At 46.9% G+C, this 17158-nt stretch overlaps 1 protein-coding gene across 1 annotated transcript in view; it reads right to left on the bottom strand.

The window, feature by feature from the left end:
* galntl6 (polypeptide N-acetylgalactosaminyltransferase like 6) overlaps positions 1-17158 on the bottom strand; it is a 1697721-nt gene that overhangs the window by 1054129 nt on the left and 626434 nt on the right. The window contains exon 4 of the mRNA XM_072515756.1: positions 2661-2799. Coding sequence (XP_072371857.1) covers positions 2661-2799 — 139 coding nt within the window. The remainder of the gene's footprint in view (positions 1-2660; positions 2800-17158) is intronic.

Here is a 17158-nt window from a genome sequence, read left to right as displayed (position 1 = left end):
ACCACCTGCTAAATTACAGGCAATAGATTTACTGACCGATCCACAGTAATCCAATCGAGATGGAAATGGCACAACAATGGCTATGTTTCCCACCCAGCCACCTGAAGAGTTGGCAAGCAAAGCACCCAGTCGAGAATGGACAGGAGGGAGGGCAAGATGACCACCAGGAAAGTTTATGGGCCTGTCAATGAACTGTATAATTCTGCACATGGCATTAATAAGTGTCATGCATCAGAGTAACACCATTGGCTAGTGTAATGTCACGAGTTATGCAATGATGTTATTGTGTTTTTGTGGATTTCACCACTGTACCCTGCTTGAGCAGTATCTTGTAATAAGCCCCTTGCACTGTGCTTGTAGGAACTCACAGTGTGCCACCTCTGATTCCCTCTCTTTGTGGCTACAACAAAGAGCAGAACAAAATAGAAACTGGCGACGAGACCTGGACCTTTAAAAAATAGGGAGACAAAACAACTTTCAACGACTGTTTTGTGGGCCAGAAGAAGGAATCATCAATGGAGATTGAGGCCCCTCCACCATCGGGAGTGAGGTCGGGAAAAATATCGTCGACTTCCAAGGCGACATCATCATTGTGGCAATTAAAAACAACTCTCAAGTAAATACTTGGGCACTGTACAGTTTGGAGCGGGGCATCGGCGAATCATCCAGTTGATCGTGACAGCCGCTAGTGCAAGTAAAAGGGTTTTCAAAAGAAAAAAAAAGCTACTGGACAACTGACAGTTAAGCTTCACTGATTGGAGTTCGATGTAAAGTCCATAAGATGGACTTTGTGAGACGTAGACCCACCAGTAACCTACCAAGTCATTGCTGCAAACTAGTGGGACATATGGCCGGAGATTGTTGGAGAAGGAGAACAAATGCAAAAATTGTGCTAAAGGTGGCCATATTGCCAAGGCATGTTGGTCACCCCAACCTTCATCAGCACTAAATAAATGTACCAAGAAAGATCTACAAGCTTTGTCTACAGGGAACATTTACCAGTTAGGTGACCCAACTGAAGACTCACCGAGTACCAAAGCATCAAGTCAGCTTAAGGAATGTAAGCTTGGTGTTCTAGCAAAACAAGGAGACCAGCAAAGATTTTGGATCTATCCAAAATTAAATTGGAGCACTATTAAGGTTGAATTGGCATTCGCCGTATCAAATCTGCCTCCTACCATCCAGCTACTAAAGGCTTAGCTGAATGTTGCTTACAATAGCTCAAGCATGCAGTGAAGATTTCTAGGGATAAAGGCTCTCTACTTAAATGTGTCAATAGCTTCTTAATGGCATACAGAAACATTGCACATTCAACAACACAAAGCTCACCGGCTACACTGATGTTAAAAGGAAGCTACGCCTACAGTTTGACCTTTTGATTCCCTCTTCAACTTCAGAGATAGTCAGGCAACAACACCAGTAATAAGTGGCTGCAAGAGAACAACATTTGACTGTGGGGAACGTGATCTTCTGAGAAATTACACCTCAAGCAAAAAATGGACTCCAGAATTGTGCTAGCATAAACGGATACGATTTCATATGCCGTGCAAACTGACGATGGATAAATTTGGCATTGGCACGCTTACCAATTATTGTCTGCATATAGGGAGAGTACTGGATCTGCATCAGATGTTTATACCATCGAGAGTATGGACAGTGACACGCCTGACTTGAGAACTACAACTGTCAAGATTATGTTATGACAGAATCACCCACACAACCAGAGACAGTTCCTGAGTTGGTTTCCCAGATGGAACATTGACTAGTGTTCAGGAAGGTACTGCTCGTACTCTGAAGAGCCAAGTTCCTGAATATCATGTTCTGCCAAAACGAGACAGCCATCCACCCAAGAGTCTTGCTAATGTATACATGTATCCGCAACATAACAATGTTAGTTCTGGCATAATGTATTGGATCTGTGTTAAAATGTTTGATTAAGTAAAAATGTTGGGGACACTAAGGGAGCAAAGAGGGAGGGGTGCTATGTATCACAGTAACACCATTGGCTGGTATAATATCACGTGTTATGCAATGACATCATCAGAGAGTTTTGCGGACGTTTGTGGAGTTGTACGAATTCAACGTGTGCCAGCTCTGGTTCTGTCTCGTTGCGGCTACAACAAAGAACGTGACAATAAGATATTTTGGGTGATATTGAATCTGGGTGATGAAATGTTAAGCTGAGACTGGTTTGATCATATTGCATGAGGTAACTGATAAGAAAGAAACAATGCAAATAGTGGCAGAGATAAGGGAGGAAGGCCTGCAAACCGATAAGAGATTCTTTGATGCTTGATAATGAAACAACGGATTTTGGACAGGCACCCATATAAAACAACCCATTCAGCAAGAGTTTTCAGGAGAGCTATGGACGCCATCAAACAAATCCCCACCGGAAAGGGACCTTTATTTTCTCCCCAAAACAAGGAATCTCATCAGTTCTTTATCTTGTACTATTCTCGTCAAAACAGGTGTATGAAAGGTTATACTGCGTTCTGGTCCAAACTTACATTACCTGTCAAATTAAACGCTTCAACGTTAGGGAAGAACCACATTGTCTCCTTCACTTCCTTAATCTTTTTGTATTCTGAATAATAGACAAAACAAATCTAACAGTAGCTGTGATTTAAGCACATTGGATGTTTCAATTTTACACTTACTTTGGATGTCGGATGTCAGGAAGTGAACGGTCCAGGGCAATGCTGTTGCTCACGTAAATGTTGAAACCGTTTTCCCTGTATGCCGAATCAGACTGGTCCTCCTCTGCCAGCGGGTATGGCTTCCCATGTTCACCCTTTCCTGCAACAAAGATTGAGATCACCAGTCTGCTCTTGACAAATGGCCCCCTGACCGAGATTCCACCCCTGGTGTCCTCCCGCAGCCGTGCTGGAGCAGAGAGCCGGGGAAGGGGACATTAACGGATGTTGGGCGGCAGTGGTGGGGTTGGGGGAGGAGGTGGGCCCTCGGTTTCCTAACCGTCTTCCTCGTGGATGTTGCTATCAATGGGGCCCTGAATGAAGAGTCAGGTCTTCAATGACAAACAACGACAACTTGCATTTATATGGCACCGATAATAGAGCAAAATGTCCCAAGGCACATCACAGGAGCCAAACAGAATTTCACACCGAGCTACATCAAGAGATGTTAGCGCAGGTGACCAAATATTCTTTAAAGGGATAGGTTGTAAGGAGTGTCTTGACAGAGGAGAAAGAGGTTGACTACAGGATGGTTTTAGGGTGGGAATTTCAGAGTTTGGGGCCGATGCAGCTGAAACTATAGCTATCAATAGTGAAGCAATTAAAATCCAGGACCAGAATTGGAGAAGCGATGATATCTCGGAGGGTTTTAGGGCTGGAGGAGTTTACAAGGATAGTGAGGAGAAAGGCTCTGGAGGAACTTGAAAAGACGAATGGGAATTCTAAAATTCAGGCCTTCCCGAATCGGGAGCCCATGTAGGTCAGCAAGCATAGGGGTGATGGGTGAAGAGGACATGATGCAGGTTAGAATACGGGCAGAACACATTTGATTGACTTCGAGTTGAAGGGTAAAATATGTGACACCAACGAGCAGAGCAGTGGCATAGACAACAGAGAGTGTGATTATCTGTCAAAGCGTAAGGATAATACCTCCGGAATTGTCTCCAGGAATTGAAGTTACATCTCTATGATTCTGCTGTGGGCAACCCTGGAAAAATGGTATTGTGGAATCAAAATCAAATGGTCTTCACTTTTACTTTCTTTGAACACTTTCAGCCATTGATTATAAAGTATATTTGAGCCAGTGTGTGCTGGGGACAAAAAAGCATTTTCATGAAATGCCATGATAAATCTAATGGAGCAGCAAGAAGTCTGTGGCCTTTTCAGTAGGCCGTGGGGAGGCACGGAGGATGAACGAAGAGTGGATACGTGGGGGATACTGTGGTTCAAGCCAATAGGCTGGGTGATGAATACAACCAATCGGAATGGGTAACCCCTGTCGCTCCTCACAAAATGGACGCCATCACTTATTCTCACAGGTGCTGCTGAGTGGAATTGCCACCGCCTCCTGGTGGCTGAACTTTACTCTTTGGGTTGGGGGTCACTGAGGTTGGGGTCAAATGGAAGGGGTGGTGGTGGTGGCGCTTGCAATCCCGCATTATGAGGAGAGCAGCCACCTGACAGTGATTCTCCACAAATTGGCCAATTAGTGGCCAGAGGGCAGGCTCACCGTCCATCGAGGATGGCACACGATCCCTCAAGTTGGGTGCTAGGCCCATCGACGCTGAAGGAGCAGCTGTCTGCCCCTTCAAGGCAGAGAGTGAGAGGGAGAGAGTGCGTGAGAGGGGGAGACAGTGAAAGAGAGAGGGGGAGAATGAGTGAGAGAGCTAGAGAGAGCACATCAATATTAAAGCATTCTTTCTCCAACTTTTGAAATTTTACAATAGGTTCAGCAACTGAACTCCTGTTGCTGGGGAAGAGGGGTGAGCTGGCGGTGGGGGGGGGGGGGGGGGGGGGGGTGAGGGGGGGGGTGTCGGAGCAGGGGTGCTGACACTTCTTTGGCTTGTGGCTGCAGCGGGAGCCAGGCATGAGGGGAAGGAGAATCTTAAAGTCCGCCTGCAGTGCTGGCACCTTCCAGACCGCCAAGGGGGAAGGGGGGGGGGGTCGCGTCCAGTAGCTGACCTCGTCCCCGAAGCCTCGAGGTCCGGGAGGCCAACTGGTAAATTCCAATCAGCCTCTGTCTTTAACCAGCTCGATTGGCTACACGTTGCTCATGGGCCTGTAAGTCCTGTTGCCACCCACCCCACTCCCAATCCCGGGGATGGAACGGTGCCAGCAAATTGACGCTCCCACCAGTGACGTGGATTTGCTCTCATTCTGCCTCTGCTCACCCTCATCGAGGCCCGAACAACCTTCCTGCCCCAGGTCATAAGAAGGATTTAACAACCTGCCATGAGTATTGTGGTCGAACATTCCATATTTGAAGCTGGGTCAGGGGCCACGAGAAAGGTAAAAGGGCAAACCGCCAACCACGATCAATAATGCCAGCGATATAATCATTCCAAACCAGGCTTGCTAACAGTAACAAACTCTCCACCTACTGATCCCCCGCAGTCAAAGAACAAAGAAAAGTACAGCACAGGAACAGGCCCTTCGGCCCTCCAACCCCGTGCTGACCATGCTGCCCGACTAAACTACAATCTTCTACACTCCCTGGGTCCGTATCCTTCTATTCCCATCCTATTCATGTATTTGTCAAGATGCCCCTTAAATGTCACTATCGTCAAACAGCCTTTTTCTCATCTCCAATACCTTAATGGCCCCACGATTTTCCACTGTGTTATTTGCAGTAGTTTAACCTTAAATTCCTGGGAATCCAGGACAATCCTGGAGGGCAGGCGACCCTACTTCAGGCTTCGTAGCGTTCAACTAAACTTTCACAATTATCTAGACTATTCCCTGTGTGCATTTGAATTGTTAAGAGGATAAAATTCTCAGCTCTAAATCTGAGTTCTTATTTCCTCTCATGACTGACCCAAAGATAACCCCAGTCATATTCCATGGAATCATGGAACCGTTTAAAAAAAAGCATATTTATAAAGTGTCTTTTCTAACGACAGGGCACACTGGCTTCATGGCCACTGAAGTACTTTTGGAAGCGCAGTCACTGTTCGTCATGTCGGAAATGCGAAAAACAACTTTCGGACAGCAAGTTCCCATAAACAGCAATGGGGTAAAGACCGGATAATCTGCTTCTGTTCCGTTTATTGAGTGATAGATATTGGCCAAGACACTTGAGAGAACCCCCTGGCTCTACTTCAAATAGTGACGCCGGGCAGAATTTTACTCTCCTCCCCCACCCCCTCGCCCTCCCCGACACCCCACAAGGCAAGTTCTGAGGTGGGGGGTGGGGGTGGGAGAGTAAAATTGAATGGATGGGATTTTCCCCGGAAACCTACTCTCCCGATTCCAGATACAATTTCACGTTTGGGCGGGCAGGGCCCATGTTCTTGAAAGTAATTGAATCTACCTCCAGTGTCCCTATCGGTCACTGAGTAACTGGTCGCAATAACTCCAAGTGTACTCCCTGTTGGCTTTGTTACTTTTGTGTCATTGACAAAATTGGGAATGCGGCAACTAAGTTACTGTGAAATTCCCCGAGGCGCCACACTCCGGCGCCTGTTCGGCAGAGGGAGAATTCAGAATGTCCAATTCACCCAACAAGCACGTCTTTCGGGATTTGTGGGAGGAAACCGGAGCACCCGGAGGGAACACATGAAGACACGGGGAAAACATGCAGACTCCACACAGACAGTGACCCAAGCCAGGAATCGAACCTGGATCCCTGGCGCTGTGAAGCAACCGTGCTAACCATTGGGCTACCGTGCCGGACACACCCATTATTGGAAACATCTTCCCTGCATCTACCCTGTCTAGTCCTGTTCGAATTTTATAAGTCTCTATGAGTGCCCCCCTCATTCTTCTGAACTCCAACGAGAACAATCCCAACCTAGTCAATCTCTCCTCATATGACAGTCCTGCCATCCCTGGAATCAGTCTGGTAAACCTTCGCTGCACTCCCTCGAGAGCAAAAACTTCCTTCCTCAGAGAAGGAGACCAAAACTGCACACAATACTCCAGGTGTGGCCTCACCAAGGCCCTGTACAATTGCAGCAACACATCCCTGCTTCTATACTCGAAACCTCTAACAATGAAGGCCAACATGCCATTAGCCTTCTTTACCGCCTGCTGCACCTGCATGCTTACCTTCAGCGACTGGTGCACAAGGACACCCACGTCCCACTGCACACACTCCTCTCCCAATTTACAACCATTCAGGTAGTAATTTGCCTTCCTATTTTTGTTTCCAAAGTGAATAACCTCACACTAATCCTCACAATTATACTGCATCTGCCATTGATTTGCCCACTCCCCCAACTTGTCAAGATCACGCTGTAGGATCCCTGCATCCTTGTCACAATTCACCCTCCCACCCAACTTGGTATCATCTGCAAAGTTTGAGATGTTACATTTTGTTCCCTCATCCAAATCATTAATATATATTGTGAATAGCTGGGGCCCCAGCACCGATCCCTGTGGTACCCCACCAGTTACTGCCTGCCAATTTGAAAAGGACTCATTAATCTCTACTCTTTGTTTCCTCTCTGCCAACCAGTTTTCTATCCACCTCAATACATTTCCCCCAATCCCATGCGCTTTACTTTTGCACAATAATCTCTTCTGTGGGACTTTGTCAAATGCCTTCTGAAAGTCTAAGTATACCACATCGACTGGCACTCCCTTGTCATCTTTACTGGTTACATCTTCAAAGAATTCCAACAGATTTGTCAAGCATGATTTTCCATTCATAAATTCATGCTGACTCTGACTGATCCTGCCACTACTTTCTAAATGATCCGCTATAAAGTCCTTGATAATGGATTCAAGCATTTTCCCCACTACTGATATTAGGCTTACTGGCCTATAATGCCCCGCTTTCTCTCTACCTCCCTTGTTGAATATCGGAGTGACGTGAGCTACCCTCCAATCTGCAGGGACAGTTCCAGAGTCTATAGAATCCCGGAAGATGACCACCAATGCAGCCACGGTTTCCAGAGCCACCTCCTTAAGCATTCTGGGATGCAGATTCTCAGGCCCTGGGGATTTATCTGCCTTCAATCCCATCAATTTTCCCAGCAACATTTCTCTACTAATGTCGATCTCCCTCAGTTCTTCCCTCTCACTAAACCTTTCATTCTCCAACAGTTCTGGGATCTGATTTGTGTCCTCTTTTGTGACGACAGAACCAAAGTATGTATTCAATTGCTCGCCATTTCTTTGTCCCTTATTATGCATTTCTGTCTGTAGGGAGCCTACATTTCTCTTTACCCATCTCTTTCTCTTCACATATCCATAGAAACTCCTAGTGTCAGTCTTTATGTTCCCTGCAAGCTTCCTTTTGTACTGTACTTTCCTCTTCTTAATCAATCCATTCGTCCTTCTTTGCTGAATTCTAAACTGCTCCCAATCCTTTTTATTATTTTTCTTGGCCGATCTCTATGCTTCTTCCTTGTATTGGATACTATTTCTAATTTCCTTTGTAAGCCATGGATTGGCCCTCTTACCCACTTTACTTTTGCGCCAGACAGGAATGAACAGTTGCTGTAGTTCTCCCATGCGTTCCTTGAATGCTTGCCATTGTCTATCCACTGTCATCCCTTTAAGTAACTCTCCCCAATATATCAAAGCCGTCCCCAAGGGGTCTCGTACAACCAGATTGGCAATGACTCCTCATTGCACAGTACCCAGTCTAAGATGGCCTGCTCTCGAATTGGTTCCTCCACATATTAGTCAAGAAAACCATCCCGTATACACTCCAGGAATTCCTCCTCTACAGCATTGTGGCTAATTTGATTTGCCCAATCTCTGTTAAGATTAAAATCACCCATGATCACGATATTCCATTGTTACATGCATCTCCAATTTCTTGTTTAATGCCATTCCCAACCTCACCAATGCAGTTTGGGGTCTATATATGGCATCCCATGGCAATGTTTTTTGTCCCTTGGTATTTCTCAACTCTACCCATACAGATTCCACATTGTCAGAGCTAATATCCTTTCTCACTATTGTGTTAATTTCCTCTTTAACCAGCAGTGCCACACCACCACCTTTTCTTTTATGCTTGTCCTTCCTAAATACTGAAAACCCTGGGACATTCAGTTCCCATCCCTGCTCACCCGCAGCCATGTCTCTGTAATCCCAATTATATCATACTCATTTATATCTATCTGCGTGATTAGTTCATCCACTTTATTGCAAAAGCTCTGTGCATTAAGACACGGAGCCTTTAAGTTTGTCTTTTTCACAATGTTTGTCTTGCTCCCAATATTTTTCTCTCCTGCCCTGTTTGAATTTTGTCCTTGATTTCTCCACCTTTCACTTTTCTTCTTCACTTTTCTACCTTTTGCTTTTGTCCTTGCTTCCTCTTTCTCTGACTCCTTGCGTAGGTTCCCATCCCCCTGGCATTTTAGTTTAAACCCTCTCCAACCGCTCTAGCAAATAGGACATCAGTTCCAGTCCTGCCCAGGTGTAACCTCCCCCAAAGCCGGTCCCAATGCCCCAGGAATCTGGCCCCAGGAATCCTGCCCCAGGAAACTTGAGCACAAGACCTCGGATGACATTCCACTGCAGTACTGAGGTAGTGCTGCACTGTCAGAGGTGCCATTATCGGCGGCTATATTGAACTAAGGCCCAGTCTGCTCTGTCAGATTGCTGTGCAAGATCCCATGCCACTATTTCAAAGACAGTGTTCACCTGCGTTAGCTGCGTCTCAGATGGTGGCTTGCTGGCCTCTGAAACCCAAGGTTCTAGGTTCCATGCAAGAGATGCTACAACACTGGAGGTGCTGTTTATCAAGTGAGACATTAAACCAGGGCCCCATCTACCTACTTGAGTGGATGTAAAATATCCCACAGCCTATTTTGAAGAAGAACAGGGCAGTTGCCCCTGGTGCCCTGTCCAATATTTATCCCTCTGTCAACATCACGGGAAACAGATTATCTGGCTGTTATCACACTGCTGTTTGAGGGAGTGTTCTGTGCACATCTTGGCTGCCCTGTTTCCTACATTACAACATGACTACACTTCATTGGCTGAAGAGTTCTGAGACATCCATTGGCCATGGAAACTGATATAAATACAAGCCTTTTTTCATTCCTGCACTTGTCAACATCTGTCAATCAACCAATGTTTCCAAAAAGAAAGACTATGTGGGCTGTCATTACAACATTACCAGTGGGACCTTGCTGTGTAAAGCTTGGCTGTGCGTTTCCTGCAGTACAACAGCAGCTACACTTCATTTCAGGTCACCCCGAGGTTGTGAAAGATGCTTTTTAAAAAAGAAATTCCAATGAAGGGGCAATTTAGCGCAGCCAGTCCACCTACCCGGAACACCTTTGGATTGTGGGGGTGAGGCCCATGCAGGCACAGGGAGAATGTATAAACTCTACACGGACAGTGACCTGGGGCTGGGATCAAACCCGGGACCTTGGCGCCGTGAGGCAGCAGTGCTAACCACTGCGCCACCGTGTCGCCCTAGTGAAAGGCGCTCATATAAATGCAAATCTTTCTTTTTCCAGTGTCATTGGCTAAGAAGCTTGGCTGTGCGTTTCCTGCAGTACAACAGCAGCTACACTTCATTTCAGGTCACCCCGAGGTTGTGAAAGATGCTTTTTAAAAAAGAAATTCCAATGAAGGGGCAATTTAGCGCAGCCAGTCCACCTACCCGGAACACCTTTGGATTGTGGGGGTGAGGCCCATGCAGGCACGGGGAGAATGTATAAACTCTACACGGACAGTGACCTGGGGCTGGGATCAAACCCGGGACCCTGGCGCCGTGAGGCAGCAGTGCTAACCACTGCGCCACTGTGTCGCCCTAGTGAAAGGCGCTCATATAAATGCAAATCTTTCTTTTTCCAGTGTCATTGGCTAAGAAGCTCTGTGATTGGGAGGAAGGAGTGGTGGGCGAAGGAAGGAGAGTTGCACACAACGGCCGTGTCAGAGGAACGGAACATGTGAGAATGTCATCGAGGCTGGTGGAGATTTCAGAGGTGGAGATATAAAGATTGAAGGATGAGGGTTAATGCACTGAGGAACATGGGTCCAACGGGCTCTGAGTGAGGAGAGTGGGAAAATGTAAATCAAATTTAATGCAGGTCAACATATTCATTGCCATATTTCCGACAGTAAAACTGTGACTATACTTCAACAGTACTTCATTTGTTCAAAAGTACTTTGGACTTCCTACTGTTGTGAAGGGCATTATACAAAAGCAAATCCTTTTTTATTTATACACGAGTACCTGGGCCAGCCTCATGTTGCGCATTGGGTGACATTATTATTCACCGGTGTCTCTAGATCTCTCCCTGGCTCAATTTATTTTCTTGTTCTTGTCTGTTGCACTTGAATTCTGATTTATCCACATACTAAAATGCCAAGACTATAAGAAAGCACAGACTGCATGTCGATGTGCGGAAGAGGTGAGCTGAACATTCAATCCGTCAAGTTAATTCCTTCAGAACACCAGGTGAAATCTGGTAGATTCTTGCGGATTCAATTTGTCAAAATTACCTTTGGAACATAGGAATGCACAGAGAATACCATTTGGATTGACACCCGGTTCACCACCTATTTTTATCAATTACCAGTTCAATTCCCTCTTTAAACTACTGGAGCTGTTATGACACGGTAATAACCAATTAGGGCGGCAGGGCAGCACAGTGGTTAGCACAGTGGCTTCACAGCGCCAGGATCTCAGGTTCGATTCCCCGCTGGGTCACTGTCTATGCGGAGTCTGCACGTTCTCCCCGTGCCTGCGTGGGTTTCCTCCGGGTGCTCCGGTTTCCTCCCACAGTCCAAAGACGTGCAGGTTAGGTGGATTGGCCATGATAAATTGCCCTTAGTGACCAAAAAGGTTAGGAGGGGTTATTGGGTTACGGGGATAGGGTGGAAGTGAGGGCTTAAGTGACAGACGTGATGGGCCGAATGGCCTCCTTCTGCACTGTATGTTCTATGTTCCATGTTCAATCCATTCCAAGTATTCATCAGCCCCTCTGCAAACATGATTTGATATGTTCGTTCCCCCGCCCACCCCCCCATCCAACATCTCTAATCGCCTCAAGCACTGTAACCCACTAAGATATCAGCACTCTTGAACTGCTCCACCATTGGAGACCGTGCCCTCAGTTGTCTGGGCCCTGGGGTCCCAAATTCCCTCCCTCCACCTCTCTGCCTCCCCATCCTCCTGTAAGATGTTCCCTAAAACCTACGTCATGGACAAAGCTTTTGATCATCTGCCCTAATATTTCCTTAAGAGGCTCATTGCCGTATTTTGTTTTGTAATGCAGCTGTGAAACGCTTTAGGATATTATGCTATGATAAGGGCACTATATATATGGGCAGCATGGTAGCACAGTGGGTAGCACTGTTGCTTCACAGCGCCAGGGTCCCAGGTTCGTTTCCCTACTTGGGTCACTGTCTGTGCGGAGTCTGCACGTTCTCATTGTGTCTGCCTGAGTCCACCTTCTTAGCCTCTGTGGTCCATCTGGGGTGGGTACGCCTCCCACAGAGCAGTTTGGACATTTCTGTAGTGATTTGGTGCAAGTGAGTGGCTTCCGCGACCATTCCATGGGCAGCACAGTAGCATGGTCATTAGCACTATGGCTTCACAGCGCCAGGGTCCCAGGTTCGATTGCTGGCTTGCGTCACTGTCTGTGCGGAGTCTGCACGTTCTCCCCATGTCTGCCTGGGTTTCCTCCGGGTGCTCCGGTTTCCTCCCACAAGTCCCGAAAGACGTGCAGTTAGGTAATTTGGACATTTTCAATTCTCCCTCTGTGTACCCGAACGGGCGACGGAATGTGGTGACTAGGGGCTTTTCACAGTAATTTCATTGCAGTGTTAATGTAAGCCTGCTTGTGACATTAAAGATCATAAAAAAATATATAAAATTCGGAGCTAAACGTCATTAGCTCAGACCAGGTGAAGTTGGCAGTTCCGTCCCCTAGAGGACATTAGTTAACAGATCAATTAATTTCTTAAATTAGCTCATTAACTAATTCAATTAATTCTTTAATTGAATTCAAAGTCCACCAGCAGCTGTCGTGTTCGGGTTTGAGCTCAGGTCCCCAGATAATTCACTTAGGCCCCTGGATTACGAACCCAGTGACGGTAGCATTACATTCAGCCAGTGCTGCCCAATCACGGAATTATATTTAACAGGATAAATTTTCTTTTGGGTTTTGCAAGTGAAGGTTGGCTGAGTATGGTCTGTACTCTGCCTGTTATGAACAGTACTTGCTGAGCAATGGTGAGTGTGCCAATAGCTGCACTAACAACCAATTTAAGACTATTGGCCGAGCTTCTAACACAGCTTTCTAGAAACAATATATAATCATTTGTAGGCACCTCTTCTCTGCAAACAAATCTGTTCAAACTGTAGACCTTTTTTGAATTATGCAGCAACATGGAGAGCCTATAGTTCCCCCCTGCATGCCCCTGGCAACAGCTTATTCATTGAGAATCAACTTGCCAACTGTTCTCTTGCAGTATTAATTATTTTCATTGTTTGACATTTGGCATTCTTGTGTTTGTCCTAATGAGAGCAAGACAAAGAGCTTCAGCAATCTGCCTCTCTTTTCAACAATATTCAATTTCTATGTGACCAAGCAACAATTCCTTTTTTTTTTTTTTAAATTTAGAGTACCCAAATTCTTTTTTTCCCAATTCAGGGGCAATTTAGTGTGGCCAATCCACCTAACCTACGCATCTTTGGGTTGTGGTGGTGAAATCCACTCAAACACGGGGGGGGGGAATGTGCAAACTCCACAAAGACCGTGACCCGGGGTCGGGATCGAGCCCGGGTCCTCAGCACTGTAGGCAGAAGTGCTAACCACTACGCCACTGTGCCGCCCTTATAATTTGTTCTTTTAAAGGGACCGGTCCTCTCCCCACACCTTTATCCTCGGAAAATTATGAGAGATTCATATGGAGTAAGTGGGTCAGTCACCAGAAGTCACAGAATTAAAATACTTGTCAGAAGAACTCGAGGGGGAATGAGGAGAATTTTCTTTCTCACGCAGAAGGTTGTTAAGATCTGCAAGGTGCGACTTCCGGTGACGGCGGGTGGGAGGTGGCCGCACAATGAAGGGCTCCCGTTCGGCAACGGCATTTTCGGGGCTTTAAGCCCGGTCCCAGGGTCCACGGAGGCGGCAGAAGCAGGGAGAAGGCACGGAGGAGGCACAGTGAAGACACAGGAGGAAAAAAAGAACAAAGAAAAATGTCGAGGGTGAGCAAGAAAACGGCCGGGAAAAAAAACAGCTGAAGGTCCGTCGGGGAGTGGAAAGATCACCGCGGGGTCACGAAGGAAAATGGAGGCTGGAGCACCAGGGAAGGCCGCACTGCTTACGGCTGAAGAAATAACTAAGGTGATGGCTGCGGAATTTGAAAAGCAGTTGGCGCAGATTGCGAAATGCATGGAGACGGTGAGGAAGGAGATGAGGGAGGTTTTGAGTGTGCTGGTGGAGGGGGCGATTTCCCCGGTGAGGACGGAGGTGGCGAGCGCAGTGGCGGAGGTGCGAGAGCAAGGGGAGGCACTGAAGGAAGTGGAGGAGACGTTATTGCAGCACGGTGATCAACTTGCCTCGATGGGGAAAGAGATGCGGAAGGTGATGGATACTAACAAGGATCTGCGAGGAAAAATGGAAGACCTGGAAAACAGATCCAGGCGACAGAATTTGAGGATTGTGGGGCTGCCCGAAGAAGTTGAAGGACCGAAGCCGACTGAGTATTTTGCCGCGATGCTGGCAAAACTATTGGGGGAGGATCCCTCCCGATATGAACTAGAGGCCTGTACCAAAGGTGAGTGAGCCGCCAAGGGCAGTGACTCTGTGCTTCCGGAGGCACAGTGTGAAGTAGAAGGTCCTGAGCTGGGCCAAGCAGAAGCGGGTGGTGCAGTGGGCTGGAGCTGGTATACGTGTATACCAGGACTTTACGGTGGAGCTGGCAAGGAGGCGGGCTGCCTTCAACCGGGTGAAGAGGGCACTGTACATTAGCAAGGTGCGGTGCGGCATTGTATATCCAGCGAAGCTGAGGGTGACTTACAAGCTCAGGGACTTTTATTTTGGGACGGCGGAAGCAGCGGAGGAGTTTGTGAAAGCAGAAGGACTGTGGCAAAACTGACAAATTGAGGAATGGCCATGTGCCGATGTGACCTCATGACTGTATTTTCTTCTTTTTTGTATCACTGCGCGCGGGTGTAGAGACTAAAGGAGCCAATGTGGTATATATTTGGACAAGGGAAGGGACGGGACTTTCACTCGAAATGAGGGTTCTTTGGGGTGTAGGTGGATATGCGGGGTTTGTGTGCTAAAAGGGGATCTTTGGGCTTTTCTAGGGCCAGGCAAGTGGGAAAGGGACCCGGGCCGGGGCCTCCACGCTGGCCGGTTTAAGCCGGCCAGTGAACGGGAGTGAGGTGGGGGGAGGGGCTGCGGCCATCGGAGCCTGGCAGAACAGGGTCCGAGTGGTCTAGCCGGGGTGGAAAGTTGGGGGGGGAAGGAACCAAGGTTGGGAGGAGGAGTTTTACAAGAGGCAGTGGACGGGAGGAGCTGGAGACCTGTGGGGGGGGGGGGGGGGGGGGGGGGGAGATCTGCAAGGTGCTAGCTGAATGGATCATGGGAACACTGAAGCTTTCAAACTGGAGGGGCTGTTTAGCACAGGGCTAAATCGCTGGCTTTGAAAGCAGACCAAGGCAGGCCAGCAGCATGGTTCAATTCCTGGAACAGCCTCCCCGAACAGGTGCCGGAATGTGGCGACTAGGGGCTTTTCACAGTAACTTCATTGAAGCCTACTTGTGACAATAAGCAATTTTCATTTCATTTCATTCAATTGGAGATGTACTTGAAGAGGATCAATTGGTAAAGTGGTAGGGAAAATGTTGCGCTGTAAGACTAAATTGGACAACTAATTCAAAGAGCGGGCACGTATACAGTGGGCCTTCATGCTGTAGGAGCATTCGATTCTAACTGAGACTTCCAGAGGCACATCAAAGTACATTTGTGAAAATAATTTTGTTCCAATCATCAATTTAAAAGTATATTTTTGACACCACATTAAAACAGTTGTTTGAAGTATCACCCAAATCTTTCTCAACCAAAACTAAGCTCAAGATTTATGGGCGATCTATTTAGATTTTTTGTGAACCTAATACAAAACCTCAGACATTGATAACAAATAAGGTTTAAAAATTCTAGTCATTCTGGATATATTACTCTATTTAAAGTGCAATGTTCATAGGTGCAACATAGTACTTATCTCAGTATAGCTCTCACATTTGACTCACTTCTAACCTCTGTTTGGAGTTTAGGGCCATAAATACATTTGATTTTGTGTGAGCTGTCGGTTATTATGGGAGACGGCAAGGGTTACATGAAGCATTTGAAGAGGCTGATAAACACGCGCTAACATTTAACCTTGTCAAATAAGTTAATAGTCAAGAAGAACTCCTATCGATCTCTTGGGAGTTCAGAGAAACCTGTGAGGTGGGAGAGAAAAAAAACATGTGCAAGCTAAAAGTTCATTTCGTGAGGTGGTTTTCTTTTTAGTAACCCGATCAGCCGCCACATCGATAAAGGCCACAACAGAAGCATTGCTCAGAACAGGGAACACAGGAAGAGTCACGTGGACTCGAAACGTTAACTCTTTCTTTCTCTCCAGAAGGATGTGGAGGCTTTAGGGAGGATGCAGAAGAGATTTACCAGAATGTTGCCTGGTATGGAGGGCATTAGCTATGAGGAGCGGTTGAATAAACACGGTTTGTTCTCACTGGAACGACGGAGGTTGAGGGGCGACCTGATAGAGGTCTACAAAATTATGAGGGGCATAGACAGAGGGCATAGTCAGAGGCTTTTCCCCAGGGTAGAGGGGTCAATTACTAGGGGGCATAGGTTTAAGGTGCGAGGGGCAAGGTTTAGAATAGATGTACGAGGCAAGTTTTTTACACAGAGGGTAGTGGTGCCTGGAACTCGCTGCCGGAGGAGGTGGTGGAAGTAGGGACAATAGTGACATTTAAGGGGCATCTTGACAAATACATGTATAGGATGGGAATAGAGAGATACGGACCCAGGAAGTGTAGGAGATTGTAGTTTAGTTGGGTAGCATGGCCGGCACGGGCTTGGAGGGCTGAAGGGCCTGTTCCTGTGCTGTACTTTTCTTTGTTCTTTGTTGTTCTCGCCGCAGATGCTGTCAGACCTGCTGAGTTTTTCCGGCATTTTTCCAATTTTGTTTGTTTACGCAGCATCACTCCCCAAAACCCTCGAGCACCCTGCTCATGTCTACAGGTTTGTACCATTTCTTTGATCAGCCAAAGTGATCATTGACAATGTGCTGCATTGTATTCCATCACCACCTAATCTTGATGCTAAGGAGCTTTTAATTTCAGAATTTATCATCCTGAATTGTCTCAAAGTGTATTGTCTCAATGCAATGGACAGGAAAGTACAGGTCTGGTTGCCCTGTTAGAAAATGCCATTATGTACGAGGGATCACTACCGGTCCACCTGCTTGAACAATGTCAATCAGAGGCCAGCAGCTCTATTGAATGGCAGCACCACTGGGATTGCGGTGGC

This window comes from Scyliorhinus torazame, chromosome 9 (assembly GCF_047496885.1).
Source record: "Scyliorhinus torazame isolate Kashiwa2021f chromosome 9, sScyTor2.1, whole genome shotgun sequence".
In the NCBI taxonomy this organism is placed as follows: Eukaryota; Metazoa; Chordata; class Chondrichthyes; order Carcharhiniformes; family Scyliorhinidae; genus Scyliorhinus; species Scyliorhinus torazame.
This window is presented reverse-complemented; position numbering and strand designations above follow the sequence as displayed.